General features: G+C 37.9%; 2 protein-coding genes and 1 long non-coding RNA gene across 7 annotated transcripts in view; 2 read left to right on the top strand and 1 right to left on the bottom strand.

The window, feature by feature from the left end:
* LOC133557684 (rho GDP-dissociation inhibitor 1-like) overlaps positions 1-19,285 on the top strand; it is a 70,645-nt gene extending 51,360 nt beyond the window's left edge. For all 5 annotated transcript variants that reach the window (XM_061908369.1, XM_061908405.1, XM_061908379.1 and 2 more), the window contains one exon: positions 17,758-19,285. In XM_061908369.1, coding sequence (XP_061764353.1) covers positions 17,758-17,957 — 200 coding nt within the window. In that variant the 3' untranslated portion in view covers positions 17,958-19,285. The remainder of the gene's footprint in view (positions 1-17,757) is intronic.
* Positions 2,450-15,801, top strand: LOC133557668 (uncharacterized). Its single transcript, XR_009807819.1, has 8 exons — positions 2,450-2,956; positions 3,496-3,630; positions 10,638-10,680; positions 11,614-11,691; positions 12,223-12,300; positions 12,833-12,910; positions 15,490-15,561; positions 15,678-15,801. It is a non-coding gene; the product is annotated as an uncharacterized LOC133557668 (long non-coding RNA).
* Positions 19,286-22,018: 2,733 nt separating the features above from the next.
* ppp1r12c (protein phosphatase 1, regulatory subunit 12C) overlaps positions 22,019-25,992 on the bottom strand; it is a 58,763-nt gene continuing 54,789 nt past the window's right edge. The window contains exon 20 of the mRNA XM_061908360.1: positions 22,019-22,684. Coding sequence (XP_061764344.1) covers positions 22,598-22,684 — 87 coding nt within the window. The 3' untranslated portion in view covers positions 22,019-22,597. The remainder of the gene's footprint in view (positions 22,685-25,992) is intronic.

Raw genomic sequence — 25,992 nt, 5'->3', positions numbered from 1 at the left:
CTATCTTTCTGCGCCGCGGGAGCGTGTGACGTTGCACACGTGACGTGTGTAAGAAGGCGCGCTTATTTTGTGAGGAGAGACAAAGTGTGGGAAACGCATGCCCGCAGCTAAAAGCAACTGCGTGAGAAGGTATTCTCGAATATCACAATATAGTCATTGTCTATATCGCACAGAGACAAACCCGTGATATATCGAGTATATCGCCCAGTCCTAGTACAACATATTATGCAAAAACAATTTATCTTACCTATTATCTATTTTTGTGTATTTGGGATCTGCATAAGTGCCAAACATTTGAAATCAAACCATGAAGGTAGAGATATTTAAAAAACAACCTTGCATTCCTTCATAATTCCTCCAAACGAGCCGTGTGGACCCTTCGTATTGCCCATGTGCCAGTGTCAACAACTCGGAAAAAGATACCATTCAATAAAAACATAGCAACAATTGTAATAAAGAGGAGACTGTTTATTTGCTTCACAAATGAAAAGAACAGAACATTTTGAAGGGCATCGATGGTAGAAGAAAAACAGATTTATTTAAGAAGGTAGCTATGGAAATGTAGAATGCCGGCTTAATTCCGACTCCCAAACGAAATACGAATGAGATGAAAGATAATGAAGCAAGTATATTAAAGGCGAATGATAAAGCATACACAAACCTCTTCACGTTGCATTTGTGCACTCCAAACTGATTTAACTTTCCTCAAATCTGGCAAACAATAGCAACAATCCTTTGGATATCAGTCAGAGCACAAACAATCCTTTTCTTTGGATATAAAACTCCTTCCATTAATCCACAGAGCCTTTTGAATGAACTTGGAGACATTCAAAAGTTTTGTTTCCATGATTTTCCGTCCGGAAATTCCTTTAAAAAAACTCTTCTGTCTGTCTTACTTTGCATCAGCCCTGCATCTGCCCCGATACACTCTTGGTTGTAGCATCATGTTCGTAGCACAGTGGTATTTAACATCGGGATAACCATTAGAGACCTAATATATGTAATCTGTGCCAATATCGCCCTTAAATATAGATGCACTTTCAGGAAAAATCCGAAGCCCTCTATATTACAGCGGACATCACTTAAAACAACTTGTAAAGATCTGCAGATGGCGAGTGTGACGTCATAGGTCAACCGAAAAAGGAATTGATTTAACCACTCTAAAATCCAGTAAGCATCTCCCAGTGTACCGGAGACACATGACCAATAGTCGCATGCACACTTGGATTTCTTTTTTTTAGACTGCAGTAATTGAACAATACTGCAGTCTAAAAGAGTATATATATATATATATAGTATATATATATTTATATATATATATATATGTGTGTGTGTGTATATGTATGTATGTATATATATGTATATATATATATATATGTGTGTGTGTGAATTGAATTATTATATTTATATAGCGCTTTTCTCTAGTGACTCAAAGCGCTTTACATAGTGAAACCCAATATCTAAGTTACATTTAAACCAGTGTGTGTGGCACTGGGAGCAGGTGAGTAAAGTGTCTTGCCCAAGGACACAACGGCAGTGACTAGAATGGCGGATGCGGGAATCGAACCTGCAACTCTCAAGTTGCTGGCACGGCCACTCTACCAACCGAGCTATACCGCCTGTGTGTGTGTGTGTGTGTGTGTGTGTGTGTGTGTGTGTGTGTGTGTGTGTGTGTGTGTGTGTGTGTGTGTGTGTGTGTGTGTGTGTGTGTGTGTGTGTGTGTGTGTGTGTGTGTGTGTGTGTGTGTGTGTGTGTGTGTGTGTGTGTGTGTGTGTGTGTGTGTGTGTGTGTGTGTGTGTGTGTGTGTGCGTTTGTCAAAGTGACATATGGGGACATTTTTATGAAATTTCACCTTACATATGAGGACCTGTTGAAATATGAGGACATTTTCCATGTCCTCATATTTCCCGCAATGCTATCGTGTTCTAGACCCTCCCAGCATGTTCCCAGACCAAAAATCTCTAAAGTCTTCATTTGTCAAATTTTCAGAAAAAGTGTGTGAAAGTGTGTTTAATTTTTTGGGTCACCTTCGATTTTGCCCCTAGTGGCCATCTTTGCTATTATGACACACACACACACACACTTGTCCTCATATGTCATATGTCCTCATATGTCATGTGGGTCAGAAACTCACACACTCCAACATTTGAAAAACATCTAATCATTACAGCAATAAACATACTTTTGAAATCTAAATCAAATAACACATTTTCAACTGATCTGATGATCTCAACCTTCTTTATGTTAGTTTTATCTATTCATTTGGTTTATCTGGAGAGGATTTGGGCTAGACAATCAATAATAAAGGGATTATGGTGATGATTTAATCGGTTTGATTCAGTATTTTACTGTATTGGGCTTTTTTCTATTCTGTTGTCTAAAATACAATGCCACACAATAATTACTTTAAATGTGCCTGAAAAAAACTCAACCTTGATTGAGACAAAGGCGATAATTCAAATGGAATTCAAACTACATACAGTATTTAATATTTTCAAATGGTTCAATAGCACATGATTTAGGTATTTTTATCTTTGGGACAAATTTTGGATTCAATTGGGGATTGTTTTTGGAGGTATTCACTTTACATGGTGTTCAAGATGGTTACTTCCGCCCACTCTGAAGAGTCTCGGCGTCTGATTGGTCCAGTTTTCAGTTAGGCGCCGCCTGATTGGCCGTTGGATGATGTCTGATCCTAACAGATGGCTAAATCACTAGTTAACTATTTTCCTCATGGAAGTTATATAGCTCATGTATCACACTTAATATTGAATATATATATAAAAAGGGTTTTCCAAAAGTACCATTTATAATCGAAATACAAAACTTCACACACGATTTTGAGCACAACAGAGCGCTCAGTGAACATCACTTCCGGGACCTGCAGCATCAGAGGGGGACATCTATCTTGGCCACAAACCATCTTTGACAGTCTTCGGCAGCATGGTTGAATCAGGTGAGCATAAAATGGAGTTTAACGTAATTAAATAGACCAATGTTTTTTAACATAGGAAAATAGTTCATTATAAACAACAGTTAAATGTTTGTTGTTATTAATTGCAATCAGATTTGATTTTATGAGGTTAAATTAAGCATTTCAGTTCTGGGCCAAGGCCAAGGCATTTAATTTTTTTTTTTTTAAAGTTGCATGGAAGATTATAAGTAGCAGTGATTGTCACACACACACAAGGTGTGGTGAAATTATTCTCTGCATTTGACCCATCACCCTTGAACACTATGCAAGTAAACCTTTTCTTAATTTTAAACAAGACAGACTAGAGTTCTTCAAATTGTTTATACTTTTTCTCAAATACAAATATTTCAAGCTGATAAGCACTGTCGAGTAGGCATGTTACTGATATTGTTACATTAGTTCTTTATTTGAGAAGCTTCATGTCTGCATTGAGCCTAAATTTAACAGTTTTTGAAGGGTTTAGTTCTTTGTTTTATTTCTGTGTCACTGACTTTTTTCATTTGTATGTGTGGATTTGTTAGGCGCATCAACACATGATATAGACATCGTGTCCAAAAGAAGAGCGAGACGTAATCCTGAGGCTGAAGCCACCGAGTTTATTTGATCTGGATGTGACAAGTCTTGTTTTAAGGCCCAGTGGATCAATGATTGGAAAGGTATGTCTTGTTATGTAACATATCAATGGTAACTGTATCAACATCTCATTTGGATCATTTCCTTACTGTCTAATAGAGGTTGTATTATATGGCTTTAATTAGAAGTGTTTGGAATAACAGCGTTCCACGTCCCAAGAGCTAGCTTCTGTAGCCGAGGATCGGACCGCCAAGTGCCCTGCCTTCGGCTGCCGCCCAGCTCACAATGCACCCGACCTCTATGGCCCCTCGGAGTCTTGTTCATGAGTGGGGGAAGAGTGGATCGTGAGATCGACAGGCGGATCGGTGTGGGGTCTTCGGTAATGCGGACGTTGTATCGATCCGTTGTGGTGAAGAAGGAGCTGAGCCGGAAGGCAAAGCTCTCAATTTACCGGTCGATCTACGTTCCCATCCTCATCGATGGTCATGAGCTTTGGGTCATGACCGAAAGGATAAGATCACGGGTACAAGCAGCCGGAATGAGTTTCCTCCACCGGGTAGGGGTGCTCTCCCTTAGAGATAGGGTGAGAAGCTCTGCCATCCGGGAGGAACTCAAAGTAAAGCCGCTGCTCCTCCACATGGAGAGGAGCCAGATGAGGTGGTTCGGGCATCTGGTCAGGATGCCACCCGAACGCCTCCCTAGGGAGGTGTTTAGGGCACGTCCAACCGGTAGGAGGCCACGGGGAAGACCCAGGACACGTTGGGAAGATTATGTCTCCCGGCTGGCCTGGGAACGCCTCGGGATCCCCCGGGAAGAGCTAGACGAAGTGGCTGGGGAGAGGGAAGTCTGGGCTTCCCTGCTTAGGCTGCTGCCACCGCGACCCCACCTCGGAAAAGCGGAAGATGATGGATGGATGGATGGATGGTATAACAGCGGTATATGAAAACGATGTTACTAATGCTGTTACTTTTACCGGTAACGAGTAATCTAATAACTTTTATGTACGCTACAACGCTGTTACGATGCATTTTATGTAATCTGGCATGCTACTTTTGATGTGATTGTATGTCAACAAGACAGCGTTAGAAGCACAAAAGGGTTAGTGCAGGTAATATCTTTTTACTAATGAAAGCAACCCCCGGAAGTAATTACGAACACGATATCAAATAAAAAGAGGCCTTATCCACACGCAAACAAAAACATTCAACAGAACTATCTTAACTGCCACTGCTAAGCTAAAAAATACAGCTGAACTATTCTGCTATGTCTGGGCGCTGACGTCCCACATCACTTGGTAAAAGGCACAGCTTTTTAAAGGCACACACACACTCTGCTCTCATGAAATGTCTCTCAACTGCATATGCTAGATATTTAAAACTTTTCTTTTTCAAGTAACACATTAATTACAAACCCCGTTTCCATATGAGTTGGGAAATTGTTAGATGTAAATCCAAACGGAATAATTTTTTTTACAAATAATAATTAACTTAGAATTTCATGGCTGCAATACGTGCCAAAGTAGTTGGGAGAGGGCATGTTCACAACTGTGTTACATCACCTTTTCTTTTAACAACACTCAATAACCGTTTGGGAACTGAGGAAACTAATTGTTGAAGCTTGGAAGGTGTAATTCTTTCCCATTCTTGTTTTATGTAGAGCTTCAGTCGTTCAACAGTCCGGGGTCTCCTCTGTCATATTTTACGCTTCATAATGCACCACACATTTTTGATAGGACTGCAGGCCGGCCAGGAAAGTACCTGCACTCTTTTTTTATGAAGCTGAACACGTGCTGAATGTGGCTTGGCATTGTCTTGCTGAAATAAGCAGGGGCGTACATGAAAAAGTCGGCGCTTAAATGGCAGCAAATGTTGTTCCAAACAGATGGGTAACTTACAGATGTGTAAGTTACCCATGCCTTGGGCACTAATGCACCCCCATACCATCACAGATGCTGGCTTTTCAACTTTGCGTCGATAACAGTCTGGATGGTTCGCTTCCCCTTTGGTCCGGATGAAACGGTGTCCAATATTTCCAAAAATAATTTGAAATGTGGGCTCGTTAGACCACAGAACACCTTTCCACTTTGCATCAGCCCATCTTAGATGATCTCGGGCCCAGAGAATCCGGCGGCGTTTCTGGATGTTGATAATTGGCTTTCGCTTTGCATAGTAGAGCTTTAACTTGCACTTATCAATCAATCAATCATCAATGTTTATTTATATAGCCCCAAATCACAAATGTCTCAAAGGACTGCACAAATCATTACGACTACAACATCCTCGGAAGAACCCACAAAAGGGCAAGGAAAACTCACACCCAGTGGGCAGGGAGAATTCACATTCAGTGGGACGCCAGCGACAATGCTGACTATGAGAAACCTTGGAGAGGACCTCAGATGTGGGCAACCCCCCCCCTCTAGGGGACCGAAAGCAATGGATGTCGAGCGGGTCTAACATGATACTGTGAAAGTTCAATCCATAGTGGCTCCAAGACAGCAGTGAGAGTCCCGTCCACAGGAAACCATCTCAAGCGGATCAGCAGCGTAGAGATGTCCCCAACCGATACAGGCGAGCGGTCCATCCTGGGTCCCGACGAGCGGTCCATCCTGGGTCTCGACTCTGGACAGCCAGTACTTCATCCATGGTCATCGGACCGGACCCCCTCCACAAGGGAGGGGGGGACATAGGAGAAAGAAAAGAAGCGGCAGATCAACTGGTCTAAAAAGGAGGTCTATTTAAAGGCTAGAGTATACAGATGAGTTTTAAGATGAGACTTAAATGCTTCTACTGAGGTAGCATCTCGAACTGTTACCGGGAGGGCATTCCAGAGTACTGGAGCCCGAACGGAAAACGCTCTATAGCCCGCAGACTTTTTTTGAGCTCTAGGAATCACTAATAAGCCGGAGTCTTTTGAACGCAGATTTCTTGCCGGGACATACGGTACAATACAATCGGCAAGATAGGCTGGAGCTAGACCGTGTAGTATTTTATACGTAAGTAGTAAAACCTTAAAGTCACATCTTAAGTGCACAGGAAGCCAGTGCAGGTGAGCCAGTACAGGCGTAATATGATCAAACTTTCTTGTTCTTGTCAAAAGTCTAGCAGCCGCATTTTGTACCAACTGTAATCTTTTAATGCTAGACATTGGGAGACCCGAAAATAATACGTTACAGTAATCGAGACGAGACGTAACAAACGCATGGATAATGATCTCGGCGTCTTTAGTGGACAAAATGGAGCGAATTTTAGCGATATTACGGAGATGAAAGAAGGCCGTTTTAGTAACGCTTTTAATGTGTGACTCAAAGGAGAGAGTTGGGTCGAAGATAATACCCAGATTTTTTACAGAGTCACCTTGTTTTATTATTTGGTTGTCAAATGTTAAAGTTGTATTATTAAATAGAGGTCGGTGTCTAGCAGGACCGATAATCAGCATTTCCGTTTTTTTGGCATTAAGTTGCAAAAAGTTAGCGGACATCCATTGTTTAATTTCATTAAGACACGCTTCCAACTGACTACAGTCCGGCGTGTTGGTCAGCTTTAGGGGCATGTAAAGTTGGGTGTCATCAGCATAACAGTGAAAGCTAATACCGTATTTGCGTATGACGTCACCTAGCGGCAGCATGTAGATGCTGAAGAGTACAGGGCCAAGGACCGAACCCTGGGGAACTCCACACGTTACCTTAACATAGTCCGAGGTCACACTGTTATAGGAGACGCACTGCATCCTATCAGTAAGATAAGAGTTAAACCATGACAGGGCTGAGTCTGAAATACCAATTCGTATTTTGATACGCTCTAATAAAATATTATGATCGACGGTATCGAAAGCAGCGCTAAGATCGAGGAGCAGCAACATAGATGACGCATCAGAGTCCATCGTTAGCAATAGATCATTAGTCAGTTTTGCGAGGGCTGTCTCAGTCGAGTGATTTGCCCTGAAACCGGATTGAAAGGTTTCACATAGATTGTTAAACGCTAAGTGCTCATTTAGCTGCTCTGCAACAATTTTTTCGAGGATTTTCGAAATAAAGGGAAGGTGAGACACCGGTCGGTAGTTTACCATGAGGTCTGGATCGAGGTTAGGTCTTTTAAGGAGAGGATGAATAACCGCTTTTTTGAATGCAACGGGAACAGTGCCCGAGGAAAGTGATAAGTTTATAATATTTAGCACTGATGGACCTAATAATACAAAAAGCTCCTTGATAAGTTTCCCAGGAAGTGGGTCAAGTAAACATGTTGTTTGTTTTATTCCATTTACACGTTGTAACAATCCTTCTAATGTTATTTCATCAAAACGAGAGAAACTATTTTGGATATTTGCAGTATCCGCCGTATATACAATCGTATCTGTGTTACTATAACCCCGTTGTAGCTGGGACGCATTGTCTGTAATCTCCTTTCTAATAAGTTCAATTTTCTTATTAAAGAACTTCATAAAGTCATCTGCCGAATGGGTGGAGCTACTGGAAGGAGTCCCTTGTTGGGTTAGCGATGCTACTGTACTAAACAAAAATTTTGGATCGTTTTTATTAATGCGGATGAGATTTGAGTAATAATTAGTTTTAGCTAAGGTAAGCATGTGTTTATAAGTTATTAAACTATCACTCCATGCTTGATGGTGCACCTCAAGTTTAGTCGTGCGCCATTTGCGTTCCAGCTTTCTACATAATAATTTCTGAGCTCTAGTTTCTTCAGTAAACCATGGCGTACGCCTTTTTGGAGCCTTTTTTAACTTCAGCGGTGCTATACTATCAATGGTTTCGCTCAGGGCGTTGTTAAAGTTGTTAGTGAGGTTATCAATAGACCCCACATACTTTGGGAACGGTGCCATTACCGAGGGCAGTAGGTCCGCAAGAGTCGTCGTTGTGGCAGCATTAAGGTTGCGGCTGCTATAGCAGTTATTATTATTATTAGCTTGCCGAACATGAGTCTGAACTTCGAATTTTACAAGGTAATGATCGGACATTACTTTAGTATACGGGAGTATCATAACTTTGGAGACGGTGATACCTCTGACAAGCACTAGGTCTATCGTATTACCGCTGCGATGCGTCGGTTCATTTATTATTTGTGTAAGACCACAGCTATCAATTATAGTCTGGAGCGCCACGCACGGTGGGTCCAATGGGGTATTCATATGGATATTAAAGTCCCCCATTATAATTATATTATCGGCGTGTGTCACTAGATCAGCAACAAACTCTGAGAATTCACTAATAAAGTCCGAATAGGGCCCTGGGGGGCGGTAGATAACGGCCAGGCACAGAGGCAGAGGTGTGGCAGACTTCATAGAAAGCACCTCAAACGATTTATATTTATTATTTAAGTTAGGACTAAAGTTAAAGTTTTCGTTGTATATTAGTGCGACACCCCCTCCCCTTTTGAGGTGACGGGCAATATGCGCATTCGTATAGTTAGGAGGGGATGCCTCATTTATCGCAAAAAAGTCGTCTGGTTTAAGCCAGGTTTCACTAAGACCGATGACGTTAAGGTTGTTGTCTCTAATGACCTCATTGACTAATAACGTTTTGGGAGACAAAGATCTGATGTTTAGAAAGCCCATATTATAGGTAGTGGGCTGTTTTAAGGAGTTGTTGATAAAATTATCCGTAGTAGCAATATTAATAATGTTGCGTTTATTATGCGCAGTGTACTTAAAATAATTACGACCATATCTAGGAATTGATATGACGGGAATTTTCAGATTGTCTACTTGGCGCTGCGATAAACTGAACGCATCATAATTTGCCACCTCAGTAGAACGCATGTCTAACTCTGACGAAGTCATAGACACAGTAGAAAAAACATTTTGTGAGTTGTGTATTATTCTACGAAAATTGCTATGTGTACAGGGATCATCCAGCCTGGCGCTGGCTAGTTCTAACTTAACTGACTCCATACCCAGGCTAGCAGGCTCTGTAATTGCCTGTGACCGGGCTTGCTCTAGTGCAGTTAGTCAAATGTGGCTCAATGCGAAGTCTATGTTCCGAGACAAGAGGATAGCGCCTTCCTGGTTAGGGTGAAGGCCGTCTCTCCTCAGCAGATATAGCAACAAACTGTATTTAGTGACAGTGGTTTTCTGAAGTGTTCCTGAGCCCATGTGGTGATATCCTTTAGAGATTGATGTCGGTTTTTGATACAGTGCCGTCTGAGGGATCGAAGGTCACGGTTATTCAATGTTAGTTTCCAGACATGCCGCTTACGTGGAGTGATTTCTCCGGATTCTCTGAACCTTTTGATGATATCATGGAGCGTAGATGTTGAAATCCCTAAATTTCTTGCAATTGCACTTTGAGAAACGTTGTTCTTAAACTGTTTGACTATTTGCTCACGCAGCTGTGGACAAAGGGGTGTACCTCGCCCCATCCTTTCCTGTGAAAGACTGAGCATTTTTTGGGAAGCTGTTTTTATACCCAATCATGGCACCCACCTGTTCCAAATTAGCCTTCACACCTGTGGGATGTCCCAAATAAGTGTTTGATGAGCATTTCTTAACTTTATCAGTATTTATTGCCACCTTTCCCAACTTGTTTGTTGCGTGTTGCTGGCATCAAATTCTAAAGTTAATGATTATTTGCACCAAAAAAATGTTTATCAGTTTGAACATCAAATATGTTGTCTTTGTAGCATATTCAACTGAATATGAGTTGAAAAGGATTTGCAAATCATTGTATTCTGTTTATATTTACATCTAACACAATTTCCCAACTCATATGGAAACGGGGTTTGTACTTAATTTAATAATTATTTACATTTATGAAAGAGTAATTCTGTTTGTAATTGAATTTTTAGTCAAGTAACGACTATTTTTATTGCTTTTTAAAACAGATATTCCAAACATTGTTAATTGATAAACTGTTTTATCAGGATATGGTGTATTTGCTCTTGCATCAATTTAAAATGGTTCTTTTGTGGTCGAGTACCGAGGGAAGTTCATCTCAAGACATGAGCGGGACAAGAGACAGAAACCCTCTATAAATATCTTTACTATTTATCTGGCATTATATGCTCATAATGTTAACAACAAAAAGTGCTGATAATGTTATAATTAATAAGTTCTAACATTATTTGTATGTGTTTTGTTGCAGACACCAACTGTTGATGTTCTATCTCAACATTCTCCAGATTCATGTGAGCGATAAACCGACTTCATTACTTGACTATTTTACTATCCATCCATCCATCCATTTTCTACTACCTGTCCCTTTTTTGGGTTGGCGGGGTGTGCTTGAGCCTATCTGAGCTGCATTCGGGCGGAAGGCGGAGTACACCCTGGACAAGTCGCCACCTCATTACACGGCCAACACAAATAGAAAACATTTACACTCACATTCACACACTAGGGCCAATTTAGTGATGCCAATCAACCTATCCCCAGGTGCATGTCTTTGGAGGTAAGATGAAGCCGGAGTACCCGGAGGGAACCCACGCAGTCACGGGGAGAACATGCAAACTCCACACAGAAAGATCACGAGCCCAGTATTTAACTCAGGACTACTCAGGACCTTCGATTTGTGACGCACATGCACTAACCCCTGTTCCACCGTGCTGCCCTATATCTGCTAAAAACTTGACACAACCTATACTTCAAAAGACATTTAATCCTTTTAACCTCTCACAGATCAGTTTATATGACAACATTTTTTAAGCGTACATCCATGTTAGTCTGAGGAATTTATAACTCATGTTTAGCAAAACAGGAGATGTTACAGGTCAGCAACATGAATTCTATATGTGATCACTTGTCATGTACTCATATTGTTTGAAGTAAAAAAGACTACAGTGTGTTTCATATAAGGTCCTCATATTTTTCTGAACCACATTAGTGTGTGTTACAATGTTTAATTCAAAGCTTTAAAATGAGTGTTTCAATTCAGGTCCTCATATTTTCTGAACCACATTTTAGTGAATGTTACATTCTTAAATAATAGTCTAAGAGCTAAAACGCTATAATAATCTTTACTGTTTATGTAGAATTATATGCTCAGAATATTATCAACCAAAAGTGGTTGTTAATGTTATAATTAATTAGTTCTGACATTATATTTTTGTGTTTTGTTGCAGACACCAACTGTTGGGGTTCTATCTCAACATTCTCCAGATTCAGATGTGAGTGATAAACCGACTTCATCCCTCCAACAGGTTATTACAAGTCTATTTTTACTATATCTACTCTAAATGTGACCCAACCTATATTTTGAAAGACATTTATTAATTTTAATCTCTCACAGATCAGTTTATATGACAACATTTTCGTAAGGGTACATCCATGTTAGTCAGTAAGGAGTTTGGAACTCATGTTTAGCAAAACAGGAGATGTTACAAGTCAACAACATACATTCTACATGTGACCCCTCGTCATGTCCTTATATTGTTTGAACCAAGAAAGACTTAGGTGTGTTTCATATAAGGTCCTCATATTTTCTAAACCAGATTAGTGTGTGTTACAATGTTAATGTCCAAGCTTTAAAATGTGTCTCAATTCAGGTCCTCATATTTTCTGAACCAGATTTTAGTGTGTTTTATATTCTTAATTAATTGTCTAAGAGCTTAAACTCTGTAATAATCTTTACTATTTATCTGGCATTGTATGCTCAGAGTTTTATCAACAAAAAGTGCTGATATTGTTATAATTAATTAGTTCTGATATTATATTTTTGTGTTTTGTTGCAGAAACCAACTGTTGAGGTTCCATCTCAACATTCTCCAGATTCAGATGTGAGCCATTAACTGACTTCATCCCTCCAACAGGTTATTACATGTCTATTTTTACTATATCTGCTCTAAATTTGACCCAACCTATATTTTGAAAGACATTTATTTATTTTAATCTCTCACAGATCAGTTTATATGACAACTTTTTCGCAAGGGTACATCCATGTTAGTCAGTAGAAAGTTTAGAACTCATGTTTAGCAAAACAGGAGATGTTACAAGTCAACAACATAAATTCTACATGTGAGCACTCGTCATGTCCTTATATTGTTTGAAGCAAGAAAGACTTAGGTGTGTTTCATATAAGGTCCTCATATTTTCTGAACCAGAAAATGTGTGTTACAATGTTAATGTCAAAGCTTTAAAATGAGTGTCTCAATTCAGGTCCTCATATGTTCTGAACCAGATTTTTGTGTGTGTTACATTCTTAATGAATTGTCTAAGAGCTGAAACTCTGTAATAATCTTTACTATTTATCTGGCATTGTATGCTCAGATTTTTATCAACAAAAAGTGGTAAGAATGATATAATTAATTAGTTATGACATTATATTTTTGTGTTTTGTTGCAGAAACCAACTGTTGAGGTTCTATCTCAACATTCTCTGGATTCAGATGACAGCCATAAACCGACTTCATCCCTCCAACAGGTTATTACATGTCTATTTTTACTATATCTGCTCTAAATTTGACCCAACCTATATTTTGAAAGACATTTATTAATTTTAATCTCTCACAGATCAGTTTATATGACAACATTTTCGTAAGGGTACATCCATGTTTGTCAGTAGGGAGTTTGGAACTCATGTTTAGCAAAACAGGAGATGTTACAAGTCAACAACATAAATTCTACATGTGAGCACTCGTCATGTCCTCATATTGTTTGAACCAAGAAAGACCTAGGTGTGTTTCATATAAGGTCCTCATATTTTCTGAACCAGATTAGTGTGTGTTAAAACGTTAATGTCAAAGCTTTAAAATGAGTGTTTCAATTCAGAAAATGCAGTGCATCTTGTTTACAGCCGGTTTCTGCAGCGCTGTTTTCATTGATCAAAGTATTTTTTCGGTGGTCGTGTTTTTGGTACATAACTTGTAAATAGTGCGCAAATAATAGGCTATATATATATAAATACATTCAAACCCCGTTTCCATATGAGTTGGGAAATTGTGTTAGATGTACATATAAACAGGATACAATGATTTGCAAAGAATTTTCAACCAAAATTCTGTTGAATATGCTACAATGACAACATATTTGATGTTAAAACTGCTAAACATTTTTTTTGCAAAGAATTTAGGGATTTTACCATCTATGGTCCGTAAAATTATCAAAAGGTTCAGAGAATCTGGAGAAATCACTGCACGTAAGCGATGTACTGCATTAAAAACCGACATCAGTGTGTAAAAGATATCACCACATGGGCTCAGAAATACTTCAGAAAACCACTGTCAGTTACTACAGTTGGTCGCTACATCTGTAAATGCAAGTTAAAACTCTACTATGCAAAGCAAATGCCATTTATCAACAAGACAGAGGAACGCCGCGGGCTTCGCTGGGCCCGAGCTCATCTAAGATGGACTGATGCAAAGTGGAAAAGTGTTCTGTGGTCTGACGAGTCCACATTTCAAATTATATATGGAAATTGTGGACGTGGTGTTCTCCGGAACAAAGAGGAAAATAACCATCCGGCGCAAAGTTCAAAAGCCAGCATGTGTGATGGTATGGGGGTGTATTAGTGCCCAAAGCATGGGTAACTTACACATCTGAGAAGGCACCATTAATGCTGAATGGTCCATACAGGTTTTGGAGCAACATATGTTGTCATCCAAGCAACATTATCATGGACGCCCCTGCTTATTTCAGCAAAACAATGCCAAGCCACGTGTTACAACAGCGTGTCTTCGTAGTAAAAGAGTGCGGGTACTTTCCTGTCCCGCCTGCAGTCCAGACATGTCTCCCATCGAAAATGTGTAGCGCATTATGAAGCGTAAAACACGACAACTTAAGCTGTACATCAAGCAAGAATGGTAAAGAATTCTACTTTCAAAGCTTCAACAATTAGTTTCCTCAGTTCCCAAACGTTTATTGAGTGTTGTTAAAAGAAAATGTGATGTAACACAGTGGTGAACATGCCCTTTCCCAACTACTTTGGCACGTGTTGCAGCCATGAAATTCAAAGTTAATTATTATTTGCAAAAAAAAAAAAGTTTGAGTTTGAACATCAAATATGTTGTCTTTGTAATGCTTTCAATTGAATATGGGTTGAAAATGATTTGCAAATCATTGTATTCTGTTTATATTTACATCTAACACAATTTCCCAACTTTTATGGAAACGGGGTTTGTATATATATTAGGGCTGGGCAATGATTACAATTTTTAATCGAAGTTAACCGCACTATTTCTCTTATTAATCGCGATTAAATGCATTGTATACGCAAAGCCCAATAATGAATTCAAAAGTAGTGTGTAGTGCACCTTTATTGGAATATTCTCCCACATGAACAAAAGCGCCAAAACATTTGTTGTGCAAACACAATTTAAATCAGTCCTTGTTAAACAGTAGCAGTTAAATAGCATATTTGATTAAAATCAACTCCAAAAATGTAAATACAAACATTTAAGCGTATTGCCACTGCCAGGGTATTTAAGTTATCCTGTTTGTTATGGAAAATAAATATAATCTACATACAAATCTCTGAGCCACAATCATAACATCTGAACAGGCAATTTCTGAGGTAACAGCAGAAACATTTTTTTTTATCAGGGATCTTATGTTTAAAAAACTTATATTATAGGTAGTGGGCTGTTTTAGGGAATTTTTGATCAAATTATCCTTACTAGCAATATTAATAATGTTGTGTTTATTCTGCGTAGTGGACTTAAAATAATTATGACCATATCTGTTTGCTTGGTGCTTTGATAAACTGAACGCATCATATACATGGTACTATATTGTGATGTTATGAGCCTGGGAAAAAAAAGAACTACCCTACCCAGCATGCAACAGGAGTGACGGGCATGCGCGGTAGCCCGGTATAGGTTGTATCGCCATGACGGCATCTTGTATGTTGTGATATGCACGCTCTGAAAGCAAACGTTAAGAACTCAGCCAACACTCCTCGTCTGCATTATTCATAAATAGACGGACAACACATATACTCCGCTGCTTCACAAAGCACAATATGTTAAATGTTTACTTTTACAGTTTTCTAATTCTTCCTTTCAGATTGACAGCAGGACAAACCGCTGGAAGTGGGTATGTCTCAAGCTTCTTCAACGTGGTCCACTCCAAAGCGAGGTAAATAAATAATCCACATTATTTACTAGAATATTATATTACGTTTTGCACCTTTTCAATGTGTTATAGTTATTATTCCTTCAGTAAGACATTGTATTTTGTCTCCTTTATGACAGCTGCAAAGGTGAAGAAGTGGAAGCAGTTGAATGACACATGTTGCATTTTATAACTGGCAACAAAGTACCAGGTAAAAAAGATTGTGAAGCCTCCCTCCACAAAGAACTAGTAGCTCTACAGGACATTAAAAAAAGGATTTTTTTTTTTCCACATCTGCTGTGGTAGTTTGAGTATGTTACCAGCAATTAAAAAAGCAAGATAAAGAGCAAGCGTTTTGTATTTATTCCAGATAATTGTTAGCGACAAAATCCACAAAAACAATTCAGTTACACTTAATCGACAATTACATTTTTACCCATGTTTCTTTTAAACTCTTCTTGGTTTTAGATTACAGTAGCATGGGATTGGGATTTTTTTTAAATGACAACACATCAACTAAACCAACTCAGGTTGTTTTGTTAAGTCTCTGATGTCATTAGCCTCATATGTCACATGAACCTGAAATCTTTAACACTCTGTGATGTCATGGTTGTCATATTTCACAAACTTGAAATCTTAAACACTCTGTGACGTCATGGTCATCATATGTCACATAAACTTGAAATCTTAAACACTCGGTGACGTCATGGTCGTCATATGTCACATAAACTTGAAATCTTAAACACTCTGGTCTTCATTTGTCACCTAAACCTGACAAGTCCTCATATGTACCATAAAAATCAGGTTCAGAAAAAAACAAAAGAGTTGCAAAAATCTCAATAGACCACTGTGTTTCTAAAATTCTGGTTCACTAACCGTCTGATTCCCAGGCCTGTAGGACCATTGGAAAGGCATGTCCCCATATGTCACGTTTTTGTCATAAGTCCTCATATGTCACCCAAACACGTATGCGTGTGTGTGTGTGTGTGTGTGTGTGTGTGTGTGTGTGTGTGTGTGTGTGTGTGTGTGTGTGTGTGTGTGTGTGTGTGTGTGTGTGTGTGTGTGTGTGTGTGTGTGTGTGTGTGTGTGTGGAAGACGGTGTACACCCTGGACAAGTCGCCACCTCATCACAGTATTTATATATATATGTATGTATTGTATGTATGTGGGCAACCCCCACATACATACATACGGGGGGGGGGTTTGCCCACATTTGAGGTCCTCTCCAAGGTTTCTCATAGTCATCATTGTCACTGGCGTCCCACTGGGTTTGAGTTTCCCTTGCCCTTATGTGGGTTCTTCCGAGGATGTCGTAGTCGTAATGGTTTGTACAGTCCTTTTGAAACATTTGTGATTTAGAGCTACATAAATAAATATTGATTGATTGATATATATACATATGTGTATGTATATGTATATATGCATATATGTGTGTGTGTATATGTATATATACATATGTGTGTATATGTATATATACATATGTGTGTTTATGTATATATACATATGTGTGTGTATATATATATATATATGTATGTGTGTGTATATGTATATATATATGTATGTGTGTGTATATGTATATATATACACGTGTGTGTATATATGTGTACATATATGTATATATGTGTATATATATGCGTGTGTGTGTGTATATATATATATATATGTTTGTGTGTATGTGTATATATGTATACATATGTGTGTGTATATGTATATATACATATGTGTGTGTATATGTATATATACATATGTGTGTGTATATGTATATATACATATGTGTATGTATATATACATATGTGTATATATATATATGTATGTGTGTATATATATATATATATACATATATATATATATACACACGTGTGTGTATATATGTACACATATATGTATATATATATATATGCGTGTGTGTGTGTATATATATATATGTTTGTGTGTATGTGTATATATATATATATAAGTTTTTTGTTTTTTTTACTGATATCGGAACGATATCAATATTGGATCGGGACAACCCTTCTCTGGCAGACCATGTGCATTGTAAATCAGCCATCAGGTAGGAAATATGGATCTCATATAGACCCATATTAGGGTCTACATTAATTGAGTTTTAGCATCTTTAATTTACAGAACGTAACCGTTTGAATGTGAGTCCACTTGATGTAACTATTCCCACAAAACTTGTTTTGATGTGAAGCTAAACACATTTGTCTTTGTCCACAGTTGACAAGTCCGACTACATGGTGGGCAGCTACGGACCTCGCCCTGCCGCCTACGACTTTCTGACCACGGTGGAGGAGGCCCCAAAGGGCGTGTTGGCGCGAGGCAACTACGTAATCAAATCCAAGTTCACCGACGACGACAAGCACGACCACCTGAGCTGGGAGTGGAACCTCAACATCAAGAAAGACTGGAAAGACTAAAACGAGGCCTTTTTTGAAAAGAGGGCGGCTAATGAAAGCATCTGTCCAAACGCCCAAATACCTGCTGTCCACCATTTCGGCCTTTGTTTTTTTTTACGGTCATATATTTCACATTCCTCTTCCATCAGCGTCAGTAGCAGAACATTGTTCTCCTCTAATGTCCGCCATCTTTATTCCCACGACGCTGTCTTCCTCCCAAAATGAAGTACATGTGGGAAAGCAAGTGTACAATCAACTTTGGGTGTAGTTGTATCACTGTTGTGTAACCTCAATATTCACTGCTCAAGTTGTCCAGCTGCCTTGTTATCGCTACTTTCTACGCTTGTCACTTCCTGCTTGGACTGAAGGGCTGACTTTGCAAACATCTGCAGCCCACTTGAACCCCACTTACATAAAAAGAACTGCTTACGGTAATAGGAAGTTGGTGAATGTTAATTGGAGAAAAAAAAAAGCCTCTAGGCCTTATCGCTAAACAGATTCATTGTTTGGTCATTTTGTGTCGGCATTGTTACGCTTCTGCCTTAATGTTCATGTTCCCCTTGCAACACACTTTTGCTAACTTCATGCTTGTAGGATAGAAACTTACATTGTGTAAGAATCTACTTAGTTCCTGAGTGTGCAATGTTCGACAAGCTACTGTATTACTGTCCTTCACTTAACCCCAAGTAACCATTACAAAGTAAAGTCCACTTCCGTTATTGTTTGTTCCTTGGCTGCCATTAATTCATGTTAGTCTCTCCCCACACTTGGCATCTTGACTGTTAAAACAGTTACACATACATGATATGAACTCAAAAGACACCAAACAAAAGATTGAGACAAAATTTGTGTCACTTGTCATCTACAAACGTAGCAATGTCGCGAAAGGGGAGGGACTAACCTGAACTAGTGGCGGCTCAGTCAGGAGCCAACCAGAAGAGGCGGGTAAATAGAAGCATTCCCAGTAAGTTTTGGAAAGTAATCGCAAAAAATTTGCATATTTGAGAACTAATTACACAGTGTAGTACACTTTGACTGCTGCTCATGTCGCCATCAGCCGCTGGAACCTCAACAGTCAGACTGCAGTACTATGGAGTAAAAGTACTGATGGAAACAAGTGGGCGGTAACACAGCCGAAATAAACCTGTACTGTACCAGATCATGTGGATGTAGAGCTTTGTTACCTTGTCAAGTTGTATCCTTGCGCCGTACATTTCTTCTTGTTGTATTCCTCCGCCGTACATTTCATATTGTATAGTTTCTATAAAGTCACTGGCATGCTGGTGGGTTGTACACGACCTGACATCATTTGTGATCGTTCTCATTAGTCAATAAAATCTGCACAACTACGCCTTTAACGTGTGCTACTTTAACTTGTAACAACACATTTCACAGCTGTATACATGAAAGTACAATTCTAGAAAAGGCATGTATTTGGCAATCAGTGAATCGGTTGATATTTTCAGCTTTTTTGGCAACAGACAGATGTTCTGAATGTAAAATTCGCAATTGCTATAACAAAAATAGAATCATTGTAACCTAATTGTCTTGCGTGGATTTTAACAAGGGACTGAACGTTAACTGAAATCTTTGCTTTAACAGGCCACAAGTCCAAAAATTATGAACATATTACACTTTAGTAGGTAAACATACAATAATGTACATGCCACATAAGTTAAAGGACATGTAATACACATTAATGAACATGTCAATACACATGTAACAATGCATTAAAGAACATTACAATAAAGAACATGTAACATGTAAGAAACATGTTACATATGTTAATGAACATGTCACATTTGTCAAAGAACATGTTTACAATAAAGAACATATAACATGTTACAATAATAAACATGTCACATGTTAATGGCCATTACATTAAATAACTTGTTACAATAGTGAACATGTTACATGCGTTAAAGAACACATTACAATAAAGAACATGTTACAATAAACATGTCAAATATGTTAACATGTCTCATATGTTAATGGGCATGTTACATACATTAAATAACATGTTACAATAATGAACATGTCACACATGTTAATGGCCATTCCATTAAAGAACATGTTACAGTAATGTTACATGCGTTGAAGAACACATTACAAGAACATGTTTACAAGAACATGTAACATGTTACAATAATAAACATGTAACATATGTTAACGAACATGTTACATTAATGAATGTGTCTCATATGTTAATGGCCATATTACATACATAAAATACCATATTACAATAATGAACATGTCAAAAAAAAAAAAGATTCGCTGGTGAATGAATGATGAATGAATAGGTGGTGGTCGGAGGGGTCGTAGGCGCAAACTTGCAGCCACGCTTCCGTCAGTCTACCCCAGGGCAGCTGTGGCTACTGATGTAGCTTACCACCACCACGTGTGAATGAATGTTGAGTCCCACTTCTCTTTGAGTGTTTAGAAAAGCGCGATATAAATCTTAGTTATGAACATCTCACACATGTTAATGGCCATGCTACATACATTAAAGAACATGTTACAATAATGAACATGTCACACGTTAATGGCCGTGTTACATACATTAAAGAACATGTTACAATGAACAAGTCACACGTTAATGGCCATGTTACATACATTAAAGAACATGTTACAATAATGAACATGTCAGATATGTCAATGGACATGTTACATACATTAAAGAACGTGTTACAATAATGAACATGTCACCTACATTAATGAACATGTTACATATGTTAATGAACATGTTACATGCTTTAATGAACATGTTATAAATTAAATATTACAATAATGTACATGTCACATGCGTTTATGAACATTAAATATGTAAAAGAACATGTTACATATGTTAGAGAACATGTAACTTATGCTAATGAACATGTTATATTAATGAACATGTCATTTCATTAAAGAACATGTTACATGAATGGACCTGTTACATTTGTTAAGAACATGTTTCACTGAACATGTCACCCACGTTGATGAACATATCACATAAAGTATGTTAAAAAAATATGTTCATTTATAAACATTTCTATCCACCTTTTTCTACCGCTTGTCGCTCTCGGGTCACCCATGTTAAGTAACATGCTACATGCGTTAATGAATGTTATATGTTAGTGAACATGTTACATTTAATGAACAAGTCATGTTAATTAACATGTAATTTGAGAGGACATGTTACATTAATGAACATGTCACATGTGTTATGTTGCATTATTGAACATTTAAACAATAATGAACATGTAATTTGTAAGAACATGTCACATTAATGGACATGTAAACAATGATGAACATGTAATTTGTAACATATCACATGCGTTAACATGTTGCATTATGAACATGTAAACAATAATGAAGATGTCATTTGTAACATATCACATGCGTTAACTGTTACAATAATGAAGATGTAATTTGTAAGAACATGCTACGTTATTGAACATGTCACATGCGTTAACGTGTTACAATAATAAACATGTAAATTGTAAGAACATGTTACAATATTGAACGTGTCAGATGCATTAACATGTCACAATAATGAACATGTAATATGTAAGAGCATGTTACATTATTGAACATGTCACATTCATTAACATGTTGCATTAATAAACATGTTACATTAATGCAGTGCTTCTCAATTATTTTCTGTGCAAGCTCAACAAATGCTTACATGCCGATTTATAGAATTAATGCAATGTCTTTAAACTAGGAAGAAAACATCTGTCGCGACTACAAATAGTACCATTTGTCTTTAAAATTGTTAAGTACACCACTAAATAACATTGTATCATTAACATTAAAGAAAAAGAAAAAACAAGGAAAGAAATATAAATCAATTTACAATAAATGGATAACATTTAGTCTGTAACAGACCACATTTAATGTGCATCAATAAGATTTATATTTTAAAAAAACAAAATCCTTATTAAACTAAAAACAAATAATAATTCAGTCCCCAAAAGATTGTCGATAAAATTGATCAGCAACATTAAGTCAGTATATAAAACATTTACCATACAAAACAAAAACTAATGCAACAATTTGTGCTGAGTGAAAAAAAAAAAAAAAAAAAAAAAGAAGATAAATCAACATGAGAAAGTCAGGTTTATTGGCTCCACTGAGCATGTTTTGTAGTGCACAGCTTTATGAAGTCAGGTTTGAACCATGGTACTGATAAAACATGTTCCCCGGGGACAAAGGGACCTCCCTGTCCCCAGGGGGCCCTGCCACACTATTTGAGAAGTACTACATTAATGAACACGTTACATAATTTAACTAACATGTTACATAATTTAATGTTACATAGGTTTACTGAACATGATGTACACGCCTGGTCCGCCTTCAGACAACACTGGCCTTTCAACATGCATTCAATTTGGCACATTTCTTCTTTTGCTGGTCACAAACTGCACTTTTTTTATTTCTTCACCCTTTCTGACATCCAAACTCTGCATGGCTTTTAGTTTCATAGCACACATTTTATACAAAACAAGGAACGAGAATGCCTTAAAATATTCCAGTTTAAAAAAATAAGAATAAAAGTGAATATAAAAGTGGAATTGAGGAGTTCACAAAAAGGTGCATTTTAGCTTACAGTAAATCTGCAACAGTCCTGAAAGTCTGTTCAATTGTTACCCTTTTATGCCCTTTTTTTTTTTTTGTGTTCATCGGGACAGTTTGCTGATGACTCGAATGAGAGCAGCGTTCTCATCCTTCAGCCTCTGGTTGTCTGCTTTCAGGTCTCCCAGAACCTTGGGGGGGGAGGGAGAGAGAGAGAGAGAGAGAGAGAGAGAGAAACCAAGAACACAATTGTTTTAGACTTGAACATATTGAACACTTTTGATTTAGACTTGAACATGTTAGGTATTTTCAATGTTCTACTCCTGTGATATATTTTTTGCCAACTGAACATCCCCTCAGTAGATTTGTCCATTGCAGTGGAGTTAGAAAGACCAGTTATTTTTGCGGAATTGTTGCAGTGTCATCTCTACAAAATACAAAATCCCCAGGACCAGATGGTTATACTCCCAAATAAAAAAATAAATATATTATTGGACATGTACAAACCCCGTTTCCATATGAGTTGGGAAATTGTGTAAGATATAAATATAAACGGAATACAAAGATATGCAAGTCCTTTTCAACCCATTTTCAACTGAATGCACTACAAAGACAAGATATTTGATGTTCAAACTCATAAACTTTTTTTTTTTTTTTTTACAAATAACTTAGAATTTCATGACTGCAACATGTGCCAAAGTAGTTGGGAAAGGGCATGTTCACCACTGTGTTACATCACCTTTTCTTTTAACACTCAATAAATGTTTGGGAACTGAGGGAAACTAATTGTTGAAGCTTTGAAAGTGGAATTCTTTCCCATTCTTGTTTCATGTAGAGCTTAAGTCATTCAACAGTCTCCGCTGTCGTATTTTACGCTTCATAATGCGCCACACATTTTCGATGGGAGACAGGTCTGGACTGCTGGCGGGCCAGGAAAGTACCCGCACTCTTTTTTTACAAAGCCACGCTGTTGTAACACTTGTCTTGTGAATGACTTAGTATTTCATGAAAGCTGCTTTTATACCCAATCATGGCACCCAACGGTTCCCAATTAGCCTGCACACCCGTGGGATGTTCCAAATAAGTGTTTGATGAGCATTCCTAAACGTTATCAATATTTATTGCCACCTTTCCCAACTTTTTTGTCACGTGTTGCTGGCATCAAATTCTAAAGTTAATGATTATTTGCAAACATTTTTTTTTTTATCAGTTTGAACATCAAATATGTTGTCTTTGTAGCATATTCAACTGAATATGGTTAGAAAATTATTTGGAAATCATTGTATTCCAATTATATTTACATCTAACACTATTTCCCAACTCATATGGAAACGGGGTTTGTACAATCAATCGTTTGAATCTGGCCGCCTCACTCAACCGAGCTTCAATTTCTCTGGTCTTAAAAAAAGGCAAAGATCCTTTGTCGAGCATTTCATATCCTCCTATTAACCTAAATGTGGACTTTAAATGATACTATTCTCCCTTTTATTATTAATGCAGATTAAACCGGGTTCATTCGAAATACACTCCTTTTATTATCTTTGACTTCTTTTTATTAAACTGTATGTACAGTGTGCCTGCTTCCAACACCCACAAACAAGTGGTATCTAAGGATGCTGGAAAAGCATTTCACTGAGTGGAGTGGAATTATCTATTTCATGTCCTGGAGAGATTTGGCGTTGGTAACAGTTTTATCTAATGATTAGGCTCCTTGAGTCATCTCCTAAAGCCTTGGTCAGGACAAATAATATTCAATCCCAACTTTCCCATCTTTTGTTCCACACAGCAGGGTTGTCCTCGAAGTCCATTGCTTTTTGCACTTGCCATTGCACGTCCCCTGTTTTATTTTACACGGCAGGGTTGTCCTCAGAGTTCATTGCTTTTTTTCTCTTGCCATTAAGCCTCTGTCAATAGCGCTTCTTACTAATTTGCCTGTCATGGGCATTTGTAGACAGTCTCTCTCTACGCAGATGACCTTCTGTATCTCTCGGACATCCGCCTCTCAATCCGGCTGCCTTAAGTACTCTCCAAGATTTTGGAGAGTATCTGGTTACAAATTGAACTTGGGGGAAAGTGAAATATCTTCGATAAATTTTGCTGCTAAGAAATATCCTCTGCACAATTTTCCCTTTAAAATTGCTTCGCAAAGTTTAACATACTTCTGGTGTCCTGGTCACACAAATGCTTGCAGAGCTTTATAAAGCAAACTTTGTTCCGCTGTTGTCCAGAATTCAGGGAGATTTTGATCGTTGGTCCTTAATTTATCTAGTGACTTGTGTCAACTCAGTTAAAATGAATGTACTTCCGCGGCCATCGCATAACACTTTTTCTCTCCCTTCGTCCTCCTTTCATAAACTAGAAAGTAAGATTTTGGACTTACTTTGGAATAAAAAGACTCACAGGTTACGTGAACTATTTGCAGAGATCCAAATTGTCAGTAGGATTAGCAATACCAAACTTTAGGTTTTACTACTGGAAAACCAATAATCAAATAACGGCTGCAATATGTAGCTTTTCAGCCCACTCCATTATTGTTGTTTATGGAGTCTAACTCAACTAACCCAGTATCTCTTAGGGCTCTGGTTCACTCTCATTCACTAATCTACTTTCACTTTTACAAAAAATCCAATTGTAAAAACCTCATTTAGGATTTGGGTTCAGTTCTAAACATGCTTTTACCCTCCTCTCTTATTAATAGTGCCTTTTTGAAAATGGTCAAGTTTGGGTATCAGTAAAATTGAAGATATATACATTGATAACATTTTTGCCTCTTTTCAGCAACTTTCTAATACATTTTTACTTTGCAATACACTTTCATTCCCTAAGCAACACTTTTTTTTCAATATCTACAGATCCGCAGTTTTGCCCATAATACCTTCCCTCGGTTCACAAAATTACCAACTGACAGAATTTTAAATGTGTTTCTGACATCGCTTCTAAGTTTAAAAGGATCAATTACGTGTACTTATAACCAAAATATTTCCTTTACGCCTTGAGTCTCTGTATTACATTAGGTCACTTTGGGAGGTGAATTTAGGAGTGACCCTATCTGTGGAGAGCTGGGCAGGGAATATTTGATATGGGTTGTATTGTATTTCTGTCAACTGTGTGTCAAAAAAACTAAATAAACACATGTTAAAAAAAATACATGAACATATTAGAACACTATTGATTTCGACTTGAACATATTAGAACATTACTGATTTTAAATGAAATATATAGAACACCATGTATGGAAATAAAGCCAACTGTTGATCATGTGTTATTATACACGCTAATTCACCGATTATTATACGGTAAACCTGTCAACGTTTTTACTGTTTGTCGAATTGGTAGGGATTTAACGATATCAAAATTTCATAGTACGATATCGCCACAGCATTAAGTACGATATTATTGTGGTATTGTCAAAAAAGATGAAGGCTGAGTAAAAGTTTCCATCGTGTTTAAAATGAAGTGGCAGACAAAGCTTAACCTATTTTTACTATAACAATCTACA

The sequence above is a fragment of the Nerophis ophidion genome, linkage group LG01 (assembly GCF_033978795.1).
Source record: "Nerophis ophidion isolate RoL-2023_Sa linkage group LG01, RoL_Noph_v1.0, whole genome shotgun sequence".
Taxonomy (NCBI): domain Eukaryota; kingdom Metazoa; phylum Chordata; class Actinopteri; order Syngnathiformes; family Syngnathidae; genus Nerophis; species Nerophis ophidion.
This window is presented reverse-complemented; position numbering and strand designations above follow the sequence as displayed.